The sequence below is a fragment of the Necator americanus genome, chromosome V (assembly GCF_031761385.1).
Source record: "Necator americanus strain Aroian chromosome V, whole genome shotgun sequence".
Classification (NCBI taxonomy): domain Eukaryota; kingdom Metazoa; phylum Nematoda; class Chromadorea; order Rhabditida; family Ancylostomatidae; genus Necator; species Necator americanus.
In genome coordinates this window covers 25,949,759-25,966,197 of record NC_087375.1, presented here as the reverse complement: position 1 = coordinate 25,966,197, position 16,439 = coordinate 25,949,759, and the positions used below count along the sequence as shown (strand labels likewise).

The 16,439-nt window shown below is 41.1% G+C and overlaps 2 protein-coding genes across 2 annotated transcripts; one reads left to right on the top strand and one right to left on the bottom strand.

The window, feature by feature from the left end:
- Positions 1 to 1,146: 1,146 nt before the first annotated feature.
- Positions 1,147 to 3,411, bottom strand: RB195_015227 (uncharacterized protein; the record flags this gene model as incomplete). Its single annotated transcript, XM_064205837.1, has 8 exons — positions 1,147 to 1,425; positions 1,506 to 1,634; positions 1,688 to 1,800; positions 1,916 to 2,051; positions 2,655 to 2,786; positions 2,854 to 2,991; positions 3,044 to 3,112; positions 3,232 to 3,411. 8 exons carry the CDS (start codon positions 3,409 to 3,411, stop codon positions 1,147 to 1,149), a joined length of 1,176 nt encoding a protein of 391 aa, XP_064061718.1.
- Positions 3,412 to 7,730: 4,319 nt separating this feature from the next.
- On the top strand, positions 7,731 to 11,455 carry RB195_015226 (uncharacterized protein; the record flags this gene model as incomplete). Its single annotated transcript, XM_064205836.1, has 9 exons — positions 7,731 to 7,979; positions 9,186 to 9,368; positions 9,488 to 9,556; positions 9,609 to 9,746; positions 9,815 to 9,946; positions 10,550 to 10,685; positions 10,801 to 10,913; positions 10,967 to 11,045; positions 11,220 to 11,455. 9 exons carry the CDS (start codon positions 7,731 to 7,733, stop codon positions 11,453 to 11,455), a joined length of 1,335 nt encoding a protein of 444 aa, XP_064061717.1.
- Positions 11,456 to 16,439: the final 4,984 nt, after the last annotated feature.

Genomic DNA, 16,439 nt, shown 5'->3' with positions numbered 1-16,439 from the left:
TTCAGCGTTACGAACGAAGATGGTTGTTCCCAAAGATCCCATGTTCTTCTTGGTCCAAGACATACACTCAGATGCCTGATTACGTTTAGTGAAAGCAGGGCCAACGAAGGTAACAATTGAACTTGTATATGACAATTTGCGACAAATAAAAACTACTACATTATATGTTCTGTATATTTCATGTTATAGCATTGCTTTATGGTAGATGTACAATATAATTGTGGCATTACTTATACTGCACTTCCACCCACGAAGTCTTTGATTCACATTTTCATAAATTTCTGTCGCGGAAAGGGTTGGACGAGTTCTCTAGCTTCTGAAGCACTGCTATTTTGCATCTCTTACTCATTTTCTCAATCGCTGTAAGGTCCTCCTCTAATAGAAAATTAGTTTAATGAGTAGTTCTCGAAATTATAGCATGTTATTATCATACTCCCGAGTCTTTATTGTCACTTTCGTAAGAGCTGGTACATGTATTTGCAACCTATTACAGGCACTCCCCCTGCCCTACTCTTACATTTCTATTTGCAGCCTCTTACATGCACTCCTCTCTCTTACTCTTACATGCAAATTGCGTAAGCATTTATACTTCTAAACTCATCATTTGAGTTTTCACGTTTAGGAACGTTGCTGGAGCTCTTACGCGCTCCAGTTCCCTCAGCAGTCTATCCATTGATTTTAGTTGAATAGTTTGCAGAGGAAATCTCATTGATTTTCGACCGTTCTCTTGCTAATGCGGCGCATGCAAAAGAGTAGTGCGCTTTGGAATAACTCGTATGAACTAAGGCTGTTTTCGCGCTGTCTTCAAGACGATCAGGCGGAATTGATCTTCGCTCCTCAGGCTTGTACACCGATGAACTTCCACTCGTTTTCTGAACCGTCAGGCATTTGAAAATGCAGGATGTGAGGCGCAGGTCAAAGAGGGAGAGAATTAAAAACTTTGACAAAAGAAAAGAAAACTTTCTTTAAACATGTCTGCCAGTTAGGACGTCATTTTTTGATTAAATGTCCAGATAATATTAAGTGATGACATTACAACCGTACTCGAACCACTTTCCTTATCACCTTCACGTTGCTGTAAAGAATTTATGCTCACAAACAACAGAGAGAAGCATTTTTTTATTCATTTAAAAGTAAAGCAGTAATTCAGTCCTGTTGCTTCGACTCTGCAAAACCGATTTGCTTCTTCTCAAAATCGTGAATGTTGCAGTACTGACGAATGAATGGATCGCCCAGGAGCCACTGAGGACCGAATCCCATTGAATCCTTGCCGAAGAAGGGTAGTACGCAAATTTCGTCATTTCCTTTAACTGCGTGAACGGCGAGATTTCGTCCTTTGATTGTGTACGATTTACCACCAATAACCAAGTCGAGACTCAGATCTGCGTCGCAGGGTACGAGGTAAACATCACTCCTATGGTCATGCTGGAAAATGTGTTACTCTGAGAAAGTGCTTGTTCAGTTACAATGTTAGCGGTGTATTTGTGATAGTAAAGAGTGTTTACCTTAGCCCTAAAAGCTTCACCTATCCCTCTTAGGATAGGGTTAGGAGCACCTATAAATGAGGTTCCAGTGTCCGACATAACTTCCCAGCCATTCTTGTTGCTAAAGTAGCCGGCCTTGATTCCCTCCATCTAAAATTGGTTGTCTATTAAGGATATAGACTTCATGGTTATAAACTACTCACCTTAAACTGCCAGTATGTTGCGGACGTCAGAGGTTCGTAGGCAATCACTTCTCCGCAATTTTCCTTATCCAAGCCTCCATACGTATAAACTCCACCAGGGACGTTTTCTTCACCTGAAGAAGCCATCACCGGTTGGGCACTTGTAAAATCAGAGAACATTGCATATGACGTGTAGAACCAGCCAGGTGATTGCAATTTTCACGTACAGTTAAATGTCAAAAATCTTACCTCCAACATACTTGAGGAACACAGTGAAAATTGGCTGATCGAGGAGGCCTTGTTTAATTGCATTATTTAATGGAGGTACCACATCCTCCACTGCAAGTTCAGGAAATCCTAATCCAAGGATCCCATCGAGGTGTACCTAAAGCTTCACTAGTGGCACATTTCCTTCGATCTCGGTGAATATTCTAACAAGTAACCAAACTCTCACAGATGGCGCTGATATTTTTATGCACTTCCGCACATACAATTCATAAAAATTAGTTATTTAGATGATTTTTGAAAGTCGCTTGCACTAATTCCTCAATTCCGAGCACGTATATAACTCAAAAAATGTTGGTTTTGCCCTATGCAACACCAAGCAGTGCCTTTTCTCCGTCGGTGTCAATGTACAGACTTAATTTTCACTTTGGAAAATGCTAAAATTGTTCAATTCTAAACACAGGGCAATGATATTGTGTTCATGATTCTTTCTTATGAGAAGTCATTTCAGGAGACTGCCGTTAATAATTCCAAAGCGTGAAGTGCTGAAGGCGAGGATTACATAGCAGGTGGCGTAGTTGTAGGCCTGAAACCTAGCTGTAGGCTTGGGCTTGCACACGAATACGCTCTCACAATACATTACGAACTTATTTTTGAGAACAAGATTCAAACTCTGAGGATAATGAGTTTCAACAGTATGTACTGAATTCCCCTAAGCAGCAATAGTGAATTCTGTGAGAAATTCAGGTTTTAACTAGCTTACGTGAGTAAAGAAAGGAGCAAGATGGCTAGCTTGACCGAATCCACATTCCGGAACGACCAGTTGCTCAGTACCTTGGTCACCAAATCTTACAGTCTCTTCTCCAAGAATTCCTTGAGCTGCGCCAGTTCCGTACTGTAAAAAAAGGAGTTTATCTCAAAAAAGAAGAACCTTGAATGATTCATAGTTCGAAAGCACCCACCTGGATAGACCATGGGTGGCCATTCTTCTTGTATGTTGAGGATTCTGATGCTTTGAATTTACGTTTGTTTTTGCAAGCAAGATTGTTGCAAGAGCTGTCAGGAATCCACAAATTCGCGGATCCAGTGTCCAGGACAACCTAACGTACTAAGATTCACAGACGAACTGTTTGAGATAATACCATTTACTACCGTGAATGCCTGCTCTGGTGTGCCTAGTGTAACATTCCCAAGGTACTGCACGTCTGTAAAGTCGTTTACCTAAATGATCCACATATAAAAAGCGAACATGTGTAATTCCTTTTCGTTTCAAACAATCCAGATGTGTGTTCTCTTTAGATAGGACATTGAGATGTTGTGTTGAATGAAATACAACTAACAGCTTGCGGAACGACATTTCCCATTGCAATCCTGATAGCGTTTCTCTCTTCGACAAACTTAGTCCACGTTCCTTCTCGCATCATTCTCAAACGCGGAGACTCGACTTTTAAGACCTGAGTCTTATACACCCCAGCCATGGTGCATCCCACAAGGGCTAACAAAGTCAACGTCAACCTCATTGCCTGAAAGCAAAAGTTTTGCTTGAAGGTACAATCTATCTGATCTTTTAAATTGAGATTCGCGTCAGGACCGGTATTGCCGGAAAGAAAGCTTGAAAAAAAAACCCGCCCGAAAAAAGTACGCTGACAACTTTTGCGTTTCGCCATCTAAATTCACACACCTAGGAATACTTTCAGTGTTTTTTGTTTCAGTGTACTTTACTAACCCTCTAATTTTTTACTCCAAGGAACCATTCTGTAGGTACAAAGCTTAGCTTAGTTTAGCTCATGAATTTCAGTAGTGACTGCAAATATCGTCCTATCTATTTGACAGCGACCAATTCTATTAAGTATTACATTATTGCGGGAATGATATTTAGATGAGAATACCTCGCCGATAGTCAAGAGAGTCCTAAAGAAAGTAATTTGCGCGCATACATACATCCTGCAGCGTAATCGGCATGCATTCCTTTATTTCATCCTTTGCTTTACCTGTGACAAGGCTCGAACCACCATGTCTTTGCAAACCGAGAGGAAAAGTATGATTGATCAATGTTTTGGTATTGAATTACACTTTTTTTATATTTTATATTGTATTGAATTACAATTTTTATTTCATTAATTCTTGTCTAGTCTTTAAAAGTATAATTTCAGCAACTAATCTATGCTAAGAAAACAGCGAAACATATCATATAACATTCGTTTTTGTTCATCTTTTAGAGCATAACCCTGTTTCGTCGAGGAGCACACAAAAAATTAGGTCGTTTTTTTTAAACTAAGTACTAGCAGAAGAAGGATAACGCTGGTAAGTTGGTCTTACTTATTCCGTGGTTGGTTTCTCTGAATATAATAATTTCCTCTTTTGGATGCTAAATAGAGAGGAGTTGTTAGAAAATGAGCTTGAGCACAAACAACTATCCAAATATCAAAGTGTTTAACAAAGCAAAAAGGAGATGTCAATTAACAACCACCAGTAGTGTTGACGGCATTATGCGCACGGACCACAATTATTTATACCGAATCGGTATCTACAGAAGCTCTACATGTTTGCGGTACGATAGAGCGTTATCAAGTGATGATAGCTTTATTACGTTTTGCTTCTCATCTCAAAACAACAAGGGAGAACCACTCAACAACAACAACATCAAACAAAGTCGCCAGTCATAGGAAGTATACGTGTTCGTAATGAACGAAGTCATGCGCATTACCTGAACTCCCATCTGGAAGACATGAGCAGCATGTCTTCGGTCCTGTCGAGAAATCTACCAGCAAGCTAGCAAAGCCGCGTTCTCCGCACTCATCTCTTCTGTACTACAATTTTTCAAACATGCTGCCGCTAAAGGACGCAAGGGTAGCTTTGCGACTGCCAAGTTCAGGAAGTTCCTCACCACCTGTTCCTGCGTTAGACCCATGTTCTCTGTAGTTTAACAGTTGTGCTCCACATTTTCCTTTTTCCACCAACTCAAAGTAAATTTCTGTAATTTTGAATCCAAACATGTGTCGAAAGCATATATATATATATATATATATATATATATATATATATATATATATATATATATAATATATATATATATATATATATATATATATATACCGATATATATATATATCGGTAACTATAACTGAACAAAGTATGCATTGTAAGGGATTTAAAGTGTAAGATACACAGGTGAAAAGCTCGAATGAGATGGCTGTGTCCGCACACAGAAACATAACACTGATGGTACACATAGATGCCATTCTCTAAGCAGTTTTTTCTTTCAGTATCACTTGTAGGTTACACGCTCTGTGAAATTTTAGCGCATCAGCACATACATAAACTTCGCAGTCGTTGAAGTGATGCAGTTTGTGATTCCAACATTCCAAAGTTAATCCAAAATCCAAAGTTAAGGTAGGTTCGAATCACCGTGCGAGTTATGAGATCGTAAGTTAGAAGATTATTTACAACTCTGATCTGCCGTATCACTTTTTGGAACCTAAGCATATCAGAATGAACAACTTTTCTCACAACAATACGATACTAAAACTAGATATCCTAGTACTTCCTCACTTGTGGAATCCTAAACGATAGACAACATATTCCTCACATGAGGCATAACATAATTAAGACGTTATTTTACTGGATACTTCATGAAGTTTCATGCACTTCCTCGCAAGACCCCTAATTTTTCTAGATTTTCTAACACAGCAGACTTCCAGAATCATTTTTCTCATTTCTATAGCGATCTGAGGTGAATTAGTTATTTCATGAATCTCGTTATAAGTTTTCTTGATCCAAACCACCCCGTTTTCTAGTCTTAACGTTACCTCTCCCGTGCACTGTTGTCGCGATATCAAGTTTTTTTGGAAATGTTTCTGAGTTCCTGCGACCATTTTTAGGTTTCGAAACCAAGTTCTTAGTATTGAATTGTTCATTACATTTCATTCATTACAATTCATAGTTTAATGGACTAATACTCCATTAAACTCTGAAATGTGTCGCCAACTTTCGCGGATTGCCTCAGTAATCTTCATGTCTCATCCGCTTCGTCAAACATCTTCCAGCGGATAAGTTATCATTATATTTTCCAATATTTCCTGCCACCAGAAAAGAGATAAATGTGATTTCAGCTGATTTTTCATTCTGTGGACACAGCCATCTCATTCGAGCTTTTCACCTGCGTATTTTACCCCTCCTAATTCATCCTCATACCACTCTGAAGCCCTTACAATGCGTACTTTGTTCAGTTATAGTTATCGATATGCTTTTGACACATGTTTGGCTTCACAATTACAGAAATTTACTTTGAGTTGGTGGAAAAAGGAAAATGTGGAGCACAGCTGTTAAACTACTGAGAACATGGGTCGAACGCAGGAACAGGTGATGAGGAACTTCCTGAACTTGGCAGTCGCAAAGCTACCCTTGCGTCCTTTAGCGGCAGCATGTTTGAAAAATTGTAGTACAGAAGAGATGAGTGCGGAAAACGCGGCTTTGCTAGCTTGCTGGTAGATTTCTCGACAGGACCGAAGACATGCTGCTCATGTCTTCCAGATGGGAGTTCAGGTAATGCGCATGACTTCGTTCATTACGAACACGTATACTTCCTATGACTGGCGACTTTGTTTGATGTTGTTGTTGTTGAGTGGTTCTCCCTTGTTGTTTTGAGATGAGAAGCAAAACGTAATAAAACTATCATCACTTGATAACGCTCTATCGTACCGCAAACATGTAGAGCTTCTGTAGATACCGATTCGGTATAAATAATTGTGGTCCGTGCGCATAATGCCGCCAACACTACTAGTGGTTGTGAATTGACATCTACTGTTTGCTTTGTTAAACACTTTGATATTTGAATAGTTGTTTGTGCTCAAGCTCATTTTCTAACAACTCCTCTCTATTTAGCATCCAAAAGAGGAAATTACTATATTCAGAGAAACCAGCTACGGAATAAGTAAGACCAACTTACCAGCGTCGTCCTTCTTCTGCTAGTACTTAGTTAAAAAAAAGAACGACCTAATTTTTTGTGTGCTCCCCGATGAAACAGGGTTATGCTCTAAAAGATGAACAAAACCGAATTATATTTCGCTGTTTTCTTAGCATAGATTACTTGCTGAAGTTATACTCTTAAAGACCAGACAAAAATTAATGAAATAAAAATTTAATTAAAAAAGTGTAATCAATGCCAAAACATTGGTCGTTTAGAAGTGCGAAAGTTCGACTTTTCTTGAATCTTGGCATAGAGATTGTAACTTGTCGATAGTCGAATTTAAGCAACATACTTGGGCTTTTGAACGCTATACTTGCACCATTGCTCAAGTATGCTCCCGCGCATCTATCCAACGCCAACATGTTCCTTGAACAGCTTAAAAGAGCGCGTTCAGAAAAAGAATGTGTCATCGAATCTTTCGATGTCACATCGCTTTATACAAATGTTTCCAACGGCGCTGCAATGCAAGCTGTGTTCGAGCTACTCGTAGAAAATCGGGACACCTTAGACTTGCACGGGTTTTCCATAAGGCAGTTTATGACGCTCCTGGATGAATGCTCAAAGTGCTCCATTTTTCGTTGGGCCGGCAACTACTATAGACAGGTCAGGGGATTGGTCATGGGACAAAGACTAGCTCCCACACTAGCCATTGCATTCATGTCCAAAATGTCCAAAATGTCCCATGTCCTTTACATACGATTCAGAAGGGAGAAAGCCAAAGAAAATTAGCTGTCCTTCCTTGATGTAGAAATACAGTGGTCCAATGGTGAATGGAAGACACGATGGTTCCGAAAACCTAGCAACGAAAACATTTTAGTTCATTGTCTTTCCGCTCACCCTTGAAAAACTAAGAAATCTGTGGTTAAAAACATGTTTAGGACAGCCGTAAGGGTGACATCAGATGTCCAGGAGTGGATCGATGCGATCAACCTAGCGCAACGCATCGCGAATTCTAACGGTTACACTGATAATGTAACACGTATGCCAGATCTTGGTGAGCAGCGAGAATATGCCACAGTAGTTGAGTCAATTAAGATCAATTTCTGCCTGCCCTTCATAACCGACGACTTGAGTAAAGCTATACGGGCTAGTCTGGTGAAATGCGGTCTCGATGACCAAGTGAGAATTTTGGAGATACCTCCAGCAAATCTCAAAAAGCAACTAGTTTGAAATAGAATGTACGATCGCTTCTGTCTCACTCCAGACTGTGCAATATGCCCATTCGGGAAGGAAGGGGACTGCATGGTCTCTGGTGTAGTCTATCTAATTTCGTGCAAAACATGTGGGAACCAATACATTGGCGAAACAGGGCGCCCCCTTTGTGTTCGCATTAAAGAACATCTAAGGGGGATGAAACAATCGAATGCAGCAACCCCCCTCGGAGTTCACCGCAGACAATGTCATGAAAACGTTCCTTTCTGCATAGCTGTCACAATTCTATCGTACGAACCCGAAATTATAGCTCGCAGAACTTTAGGAGCGTTTTGAATAAATGCAAAAGGTCCAAAAATGAATAGAAAGGAAGAGCGCTTAGCCGTGACCAACGAGCTGGCTCTGTATCAAGACCTTTGCGGGTTTGATCTACGGGGTCATATGCGGGTCGCATCCTAGTTAGTGTCAGCGGAGCAATTGCACCACCGGATTTCCGTTAACATCACGGCAACGCGGCTACTGAGGTAGGCACAACGATTTGGGCTTTTTTGGTTTTTGTTTCCGGGTGTAATATCCTAGGGGATGATGACTTGTTTTGGAGGAGGCATATGAGAAGATATATTCCAAATGTTCTTACTTTCCAGGCTCTGACGAAGACGACAACGCCGAAACGTTAGCCGTAATAAATTTTGTTAACAATCTTGGCTGTTGCTTAAATTCGACTATCAACAAATTGATCGTTTATACTTTTTCTCTCGGTTTGCAAAGACACGGTGGTTCGAGCCTTCCTAGGTGTCTGAATTTACATGGCGAAACGCAAAAACTGTCACTGTACTTTTTTTGGATTTTTTTTTCCAAACTTTCTTTCCGTCAAGTACGACAAGACCGTTCCCTACACGAATCTCAATTTAAAAGATTATATAGTGTTATGTCCTTGCTTTAGTTGTAAAGATGGTTCATTTGACCGCGTACTTACCCACAGCTAAACCAAAATCGGGTAACTGCACCAAGCATTGCTATGTACATTGAGATGGTGAATAAGAATCTCTCAACACATGGTAATTACATACAATGGCAATAACACAAGATATACAACTACATAAACTAACATAGTTAACATCTCTACGGCTCCAACAGATAGATTGTACCTTCAAGCAAAACCTTTGCTTTCAGGCAATGAGGTTGACGTTGGCTTTCTTAACCCTTGTGGGATGCACCATGGCTGGGGTGTATAAGACTCAGGTCTTGAAAGTCGAATCTCCGCGTTTGAGAATGATGCGAGAAGGAACGTGGACTAAGTTTGTCGAAGAGAGAAACGCTATCAGGATTGCAATGGGAAATGTCGTTCCGCAAGCTGTTAGTTGTATTTCATTCAACACAACATCTCAATGTCCTATCTAAAGAGAACACACATCTGGATTGTTTGAAACGAAAAGGAATTACACATGTTCGCTTTTTATATGTGGATCATTTAGGTAAACGACTTTACAGACGTGCAGTACCTTGGGAATGTTACACTAGGCACACCAGAGCAGGCATTCACGGTAGTAAATGGTATTATCTCAAACAGTTCGTCTGTGAATCTTAGTACGTTAGGTTGTCCTGGACACTGGATCCGCGAATTTGTGGATTCCTGACAGCTCTTGCAACAATCTTGCTTGCAAAAACAAACGTAAATTCAAAGCATCAGAATCCTCAACATACAAGAAGAATGGCCACCCATGGTCTATCCAGGTGGGTGCTTTCGAACTATGAATCATTCAAGGTTCTTCTTTTTTGAGATAAACTCCTTTTTTTTACAGTACGGAACTGGCGCAGCTCAAGGAATTCTTGGAGAAGAGACTGTAAGATTTGGTGACCAAGGTACTGAGCAACTGGTCGTTCCGGAATGTGGATTCGGTCAAGCTAGCCATCTTGCTCCTTTCTTTACTCACGTAAGCTAGTTAAAACCTGAATTTCTCACAGAATTCACTATTGCTGCTTAGGGGAATTCAGTACATACTGTTGAAACTCATTATCCTCAGAGTTTGAATCTTGTTCTCAAAAATAAGTTCGTAATGTATTGTGAGAGCGTATTCGTGTGCAAGCCCAAGCCTACAGCTAGGTTTCAGGCCTACAACTACGCCACCTGCTATGTAATCCTCGCCTTCAGCACTTCACGCTTTGGAATTATTAACGGCAGTCTCCTGAAATGACTTCTCATAAGAAAGAATCATGAACACAATATCATTGCCCTGTGTTTAGAATTGAACAATTTTAGCATTTTCCAAAGTGAAAATTAAGTCTGTACATTGACACCGACGGAGAAAAGGCACTGCTTGGTGTTGCATAGGGCAAAACCAACATTTTTTGAGTTATATACGTGCTCGGAATTGAGGAATTAGTGCAAGCGACTTTCAAAAATCATCTAAATAACTAATTTTTATGAATTGTATGTGCGGAAGTGCATAAAAATATCAGCGCCATCTGTGAGAGTTTGGTTACTTGTTAGAATATTCACCGAGATCGAAGGAAATGTGCCACTAGTGAAGCTTTAGGTACACCTCGATGGGATCCTTGGATTAGGATTTCCTGAACTTGCAGTGGAGGATGTGGTACCTCCATTAAATAATGCAATTAAACAAGGCCTCCTCGATCAGCCAATTTTCACTGTGTTCCTCAAGTATGTTGGAGGTAAGATTTTTGACATTTAACTGTACGTGAAAATTGCAATCACCTGGCTGGTTCTACACGTCATATGCAATGTTCTCTGATTTTACAAGTGCCCAACCGGTGATGGCTTCTTCAGGTGAAGAAAACGTCCCTGGTGGAGTTTATACGTATGGAGGCTTGGATAAGGAAAATTGCGGAGAAGTGATTGCCTACGAACCTCTGACGTCCGCAACATACTGGCAGTTTAAGGTGAGTAGTTTATAACCATGAAGTCTATATCCTTAATAGACAACCAATTTTAGATGGAGGGAATCAAGGCCGGCTACTTTAGCAACAAGAATGGCTGGGAAGTTATGTCGGACACTGGAACCTCATTTATAGGTGCTCCCTAACCCTATCCTAAGAGGGATAGGTGAAGCTTTTAGGGCTAAGGTAAACACTCTTTACTATCACAAATACACCGCTAACATTGTAACTGAACAAGCACTTTCTCAGAGTAACACATTTTCCAGCATGACCATAGGAGTGATGTTTACCTCGTACCCTGCGACGCAGATCTGAGTCTCGACTTGGTTATTGGTGGTAAATCGTACACAATCAAAGGACGAAATCTCGCCGTTCACGCAGTTAAAGGAAATGACGAAATTTGCGTACTACCTTTCTTCGGCAAGGATTCAATGGGATTCGGTCCTCAGTGGCTCCTGGGCGATCCATTCATTCGTCAGTACTGCAACATTCACGATTTTGAGAAGAAGCAAATCGGTTTTGCAGAGTCGAAGCAACAGGACTGAATTACTGCTTTACTTTTAAATGAATAAAAAAAATGCTTCTATCTGTTGTTTGTGAACATAAATTCTTTACAGCAACGTGAAGGTGATAAGGAAAGTGGTTCGAGTACGGTTGTAATGTCATCACTTAATATTATCTGGACATTTAATCAAAAAATGACGTCCTAACTGGCAGACATGTTTAAAGAAAGTTTTCTTTTCTTTTGTCAAAGTTTTTAATTCTCTCCCTCTTTGACCTGCGCCTCACATCCTGCATTTTCAAATGCCTGACGGTTCAGAAAACGAGTGGAAGTTCATCGGTGTACAAGCCTGAGGAGCGAAGATCAATTCCGCCTGATCGTCTTGAAGACAGCGCGAAAACAGCCTTAGTTCATACGAGTTATTCCAAAGCGCACTACTCTTCTGCATGCGCCGCATTAGCAAGAGAACGGTCAAAAATCAATGAGATTTCCTCTGCAAACTATTCAACTAAAATCAATGGATAGACTGCTGAGGGAACTGGAGCGCGTAAGAGCTCCAGCAACGTTCCTAAACAAGAAAACTCAAATGATGAAGTGTCTGAATCCGCATGGGATGCGCCACCACGTTCACTTTTTCAGAAACTTTTGAGCCTCGCGAACGTGCAGCTAATCTATACAATGACTTGCAAGGCTTTGCCGATGTATCAATCAGTGTTTTTATCCTCTCGGACTATCCTGATACCAATTTGTCCGCCTCACAGGGACGGAAGGCTTGATGAACAGAAATTTATGAAAAAGTGAAGCAAAATCTTCGTGGGCGGAAGTGCACTATAAGTGCCGCCACAATTATATTGTACATCTACCATAAAGCAATGCTATAACATGAAATATGCAGAACATATAATGTAATAGTTTTTATTCGTCGCAAATTGTCATATACAAGTTCAATTATTACCTTCGTTGGCCCTGCTTTCACTAAACGTAATCAGGCATCTGAGTGTATGTCTTGGACCAAGAAGAACATGGGATCTTTGGGAACAATCATCTTTGTTCGTAACGCTGAACTGCTGTCCCGTGATCTCCTGAACTCTGTTCGGACTACTGCGATATATGCATGCACGTTTTGCTGTATATCATGAAACACCTGCTTGGAAAATGGTATTATCTCGCGAAAGAAGCGTCAGAAGTCGTCTGGAAGACCTTTGCAAGCACACGAAATTCGTCGTTGCTCCCACATTCAAGAGGAATTAACCAGTCTATGAGATTTCATAGCTGGGGTCGGAACGATTTTAGTCTGAGGACAGGGGAAGATGACAACTCTTAAACGGCAGCGCGACCACGATTTGACCAACATCTCCTTCGAATACTTAGGGTGATGTGGGACGTCACACACGATTCTGACCACCGTCCAATTTCGCTCACCTTGCAGGTACGGTTCAGGAGAAGGATTGGGGAAACGATTTCATCTCAACTAAAAGTGGACATGGCAATTGTGAAGGAAATAGAATGAAGAAAGAGATTCCATCCGCGGGTTTCGATAAATAATGGAGTACGAAATGAAAACGAAGCTTAATGACAAAGACTTTCTCACAAATTGTATTCAGAACACGCTGCAAGGAAACGCTCCCAGTTCTAATGTCGTGGAAGAAATTCGTCTTTGCATCTGCTCACAAGATCCACGTATAATTATTTACTATATAATTCTGTATGTATTTCCCGCGTTACTGCAAACCTGGGCCAGGAGAAACCTTTGAGGAGAAAGTGACGTCATCAGCTAAAACGTGATCTCGAGAACGAATGGCGATAACAGCCTAAGAGACTGAACGGAAGAGCATGTTCAGCGACCAAAGTACAACACGATCAGCGAGGAACCATCGACTGTCGAAAGACCATCGAGTCGCAAGATCTGGTTAATGTCCAGAAAATGAAGGGAGAAAAAAAAAATAGATTTTGCAGTGAAATGCTAAGATCTCTGCCTCCGTATGGGATTTGAATTGGACTGACGAAGGATACCTGACTCGTACAGACATCATAATTCTATCACAATTCGCCTGTAAAAGTAGCGGCCTCCCATGAAACTTAAGAACTACCTAGGAATATCTTTTCTGGGTGTAATTTATTGTGTCCGAGAGCAGTTTTTCCTGGATCGGCTTACCAAGACTTCGTGAAAAAACCACCCGAGTCTATCTACTGCTGGCCAGGTGTTCATTGTTAGGAAAGTGATCAAAAGATGGCAGCGGCATTCGAACACCATGTGTTTGGATAATTTAGTTATTATCAAGATCCGTGTCAGTTCTTTGAGAACATACATGGAACGCCAGGAATAACTCTCACATATCAACTTATTTATTTTTTCGTCAAGTTTTCCGAATGTACGTATTAAATGCTCTACTTCAAGTTTTAGAAACTAAATCTAAATATTATTTGGAGCCGTTCTTGGAAGTTCTTCATCACTTTTACTAACACTTTCATTAGCACGTAAACCGATCCGCGTGCAAAACGCTCTCTGCGTCGTGTTTACGGGTTACGAATTCGGTACTTTTTAAAGACAAACTTCTTCTGCAAAGCTTCGACGATAACCAGATAACCAGTGAAATGTTTATCACCTCCCCTACATAACGGAATGGATCGCACTCCTAGTCTGCTTTGGGGTGGCCACAACAATTTATCGAAATGTGGCAGTTATTTCTGCTACACCATTTACTGAGAGGAGAAGAAATATAAAAATGTGTATTATTACTGAAAGTGGTAAAAACATAACCAACAGAGAAGTTCAAGATGTCGGAAAAGTTGGTTTGTCGAAGATACCCTAGTAAATGGTCAGTGAAAAAATTTAAACAGTTTTTTACTTTCGAGAGAATTTGGTCGTATGTGGTCATTACACTAGCACTAGTGGTGCTCGACCTTTATTCGTCGTTGAAGTCAAGTAATAATAAAGTAAGCAGTAAGTTAAAGTTTGTAGACTTAGCACACCTCAGAATTACAGAGCACAGCTGTTTTTACACATAGAAATGTAGGTTATTGGATTACCAAAAGGATAAACTTTCTGGCATCCCGAGCGGATTGATCAAATGGATAAACCTTTTGATCAATCCGCTCGGGATGCGCCCCCACGTTCACTTCAATTCAGAATCGTTTGAGGTTTACGAACGTGTAACTGGCCTATACAATGACTTGCTGTGGCTAGCCGATGTGTCGAGTCAGTGTTTTTATCCTCTCAGGGAAAGCCAATTCATCGACCCCGGAGGGATGAAAGGCTTTGCGAGCACTAGGACGGATTCGAACCTCCGATCGATCGCGCATGGAGCGGAACCTCTAACCGCTACACTACACCCGCCCTAGGTTATTGGATTAGAGGGCATAAAAAAGCTTGTTCTACCCCTACATAACACAGTAGCTTAAAATTTTAATATCGGAAAGGTATTGACTTGTGTGCCAGCAAATTTAGATCTTCAGAAATGTTAGTGCAATCGATCCTAATGTTCATGAAAAGTTTTGATCTAAACACAAATCAATACGATAAAAATTGTTATAAGTATAGTAATATTGGATGATGTCGCTCTGCAAGAAGTAACGAAGAAACTAATAAATGAAATTTCCTTTACAATATGCGTGTCTTATTGCAAGTAAGGTACTCACCATTTATAGTAGTTTCCAAATCATGCCTTAATATATGCACATAATCTGAAAGGTCAACAGTCTGAAGGGAGCATGGAATCTCTGGCAACAACCATTCCTTTCGTCACGCTAAACTGCCGAACACTATCGAGTGAACTCCAACAAGCCGCTCTATCCAGACTTCTGCGTTATCTATGTGTGCTTTTTGCTGCACTGCAGAAAACACTCGTGAGAGCCGGCCCGTCATCAAAATCGAAAATTACACCATATACTGTGGCGACGCTGATGAGAACAAAGTAGGTGGCTGCGCGATAGATGTGAGGAACGATTACAAGAACCTGGTAGAGGAATTTGGCTCAACGTCGTCTGGATACGCCTTTGTACGACGGCGAAATGGCAGAAGACGTAAACCCTGGACTGTAGGTGCTCACGCACCTACAGTAACCGCTGAGGGCAACAGTTAGGACGCCTTCTATGGTGAACTCAATGCGCTGATGTCTAAAATACCAAGAAGGCAGGTAGTCACTGTCGGAATCGACGCAAATGCGAAGATAGGACTCAAACAGCAATCCAATGTTTTAGGAAAATGGTATTATCCAGCGGAGCGCACGTCGGACAACGGTGACCGTCTGGTAGACTTGTGCGAACAGACGGGCCTCATCATCGCTTCCACGTTTAAGAGGAATCATCGGCGCCATCAGCTGGGACGTGGCAGGGGTCAACCCTTTTAACGCCTGAAGAGCAGTGTAAGTGGAAGATGAGGACTCTTAAGCTAAGCTCGACTATTTCTGGCGGGGAACATTTCTCAGTCAGATATCCGAGAATCTAGTGTTGCTTAGGACGTCGCGTTCGACTCTTACCACCGTCCAGTTCTTCTGAGCTTAAAGATACAGTTTCTCAAGAGAAACCGAAGGGTTCCTCTTCAACCGAAAATCGACATAGCAGGTCTGAAAGACGATGAATGCAGAATTCCGCCAACGTGTGTCTACTCATGTTGGAGTACGGACCAGGAAGAAGCTTCTTTCAGATGCAGATGCAGATTCTTTCACAAAGTGCATCCAGTACGCTGCAAGGGAAACGCTCCCTGTTCTATTGCCGCGGAAGAAGATTGGCTTTGCATCTGCGAAAACAAAATCCACGTACAATTCTGTATGTTTCGCGAGCAGCACTGGTGATTTCAACCAGGGAAAGCGTCTTAGAAGTGAGCTGCATTGTCAACTGCAACAAAACCGCGATAACGAGTGGACAAGACCTTGCTGAACCACCAAGCTCCTGTACTCGAACACGTTCATAGACCGACATATACGGTTAACGAGGACCACTGTCCGAATTGGAGGTTCTTGTCTGTATTCAAAAAATAAAGTATGGAAAATCTGGTGAAGACGACAGGATTAGCGCAGAAATGCGGA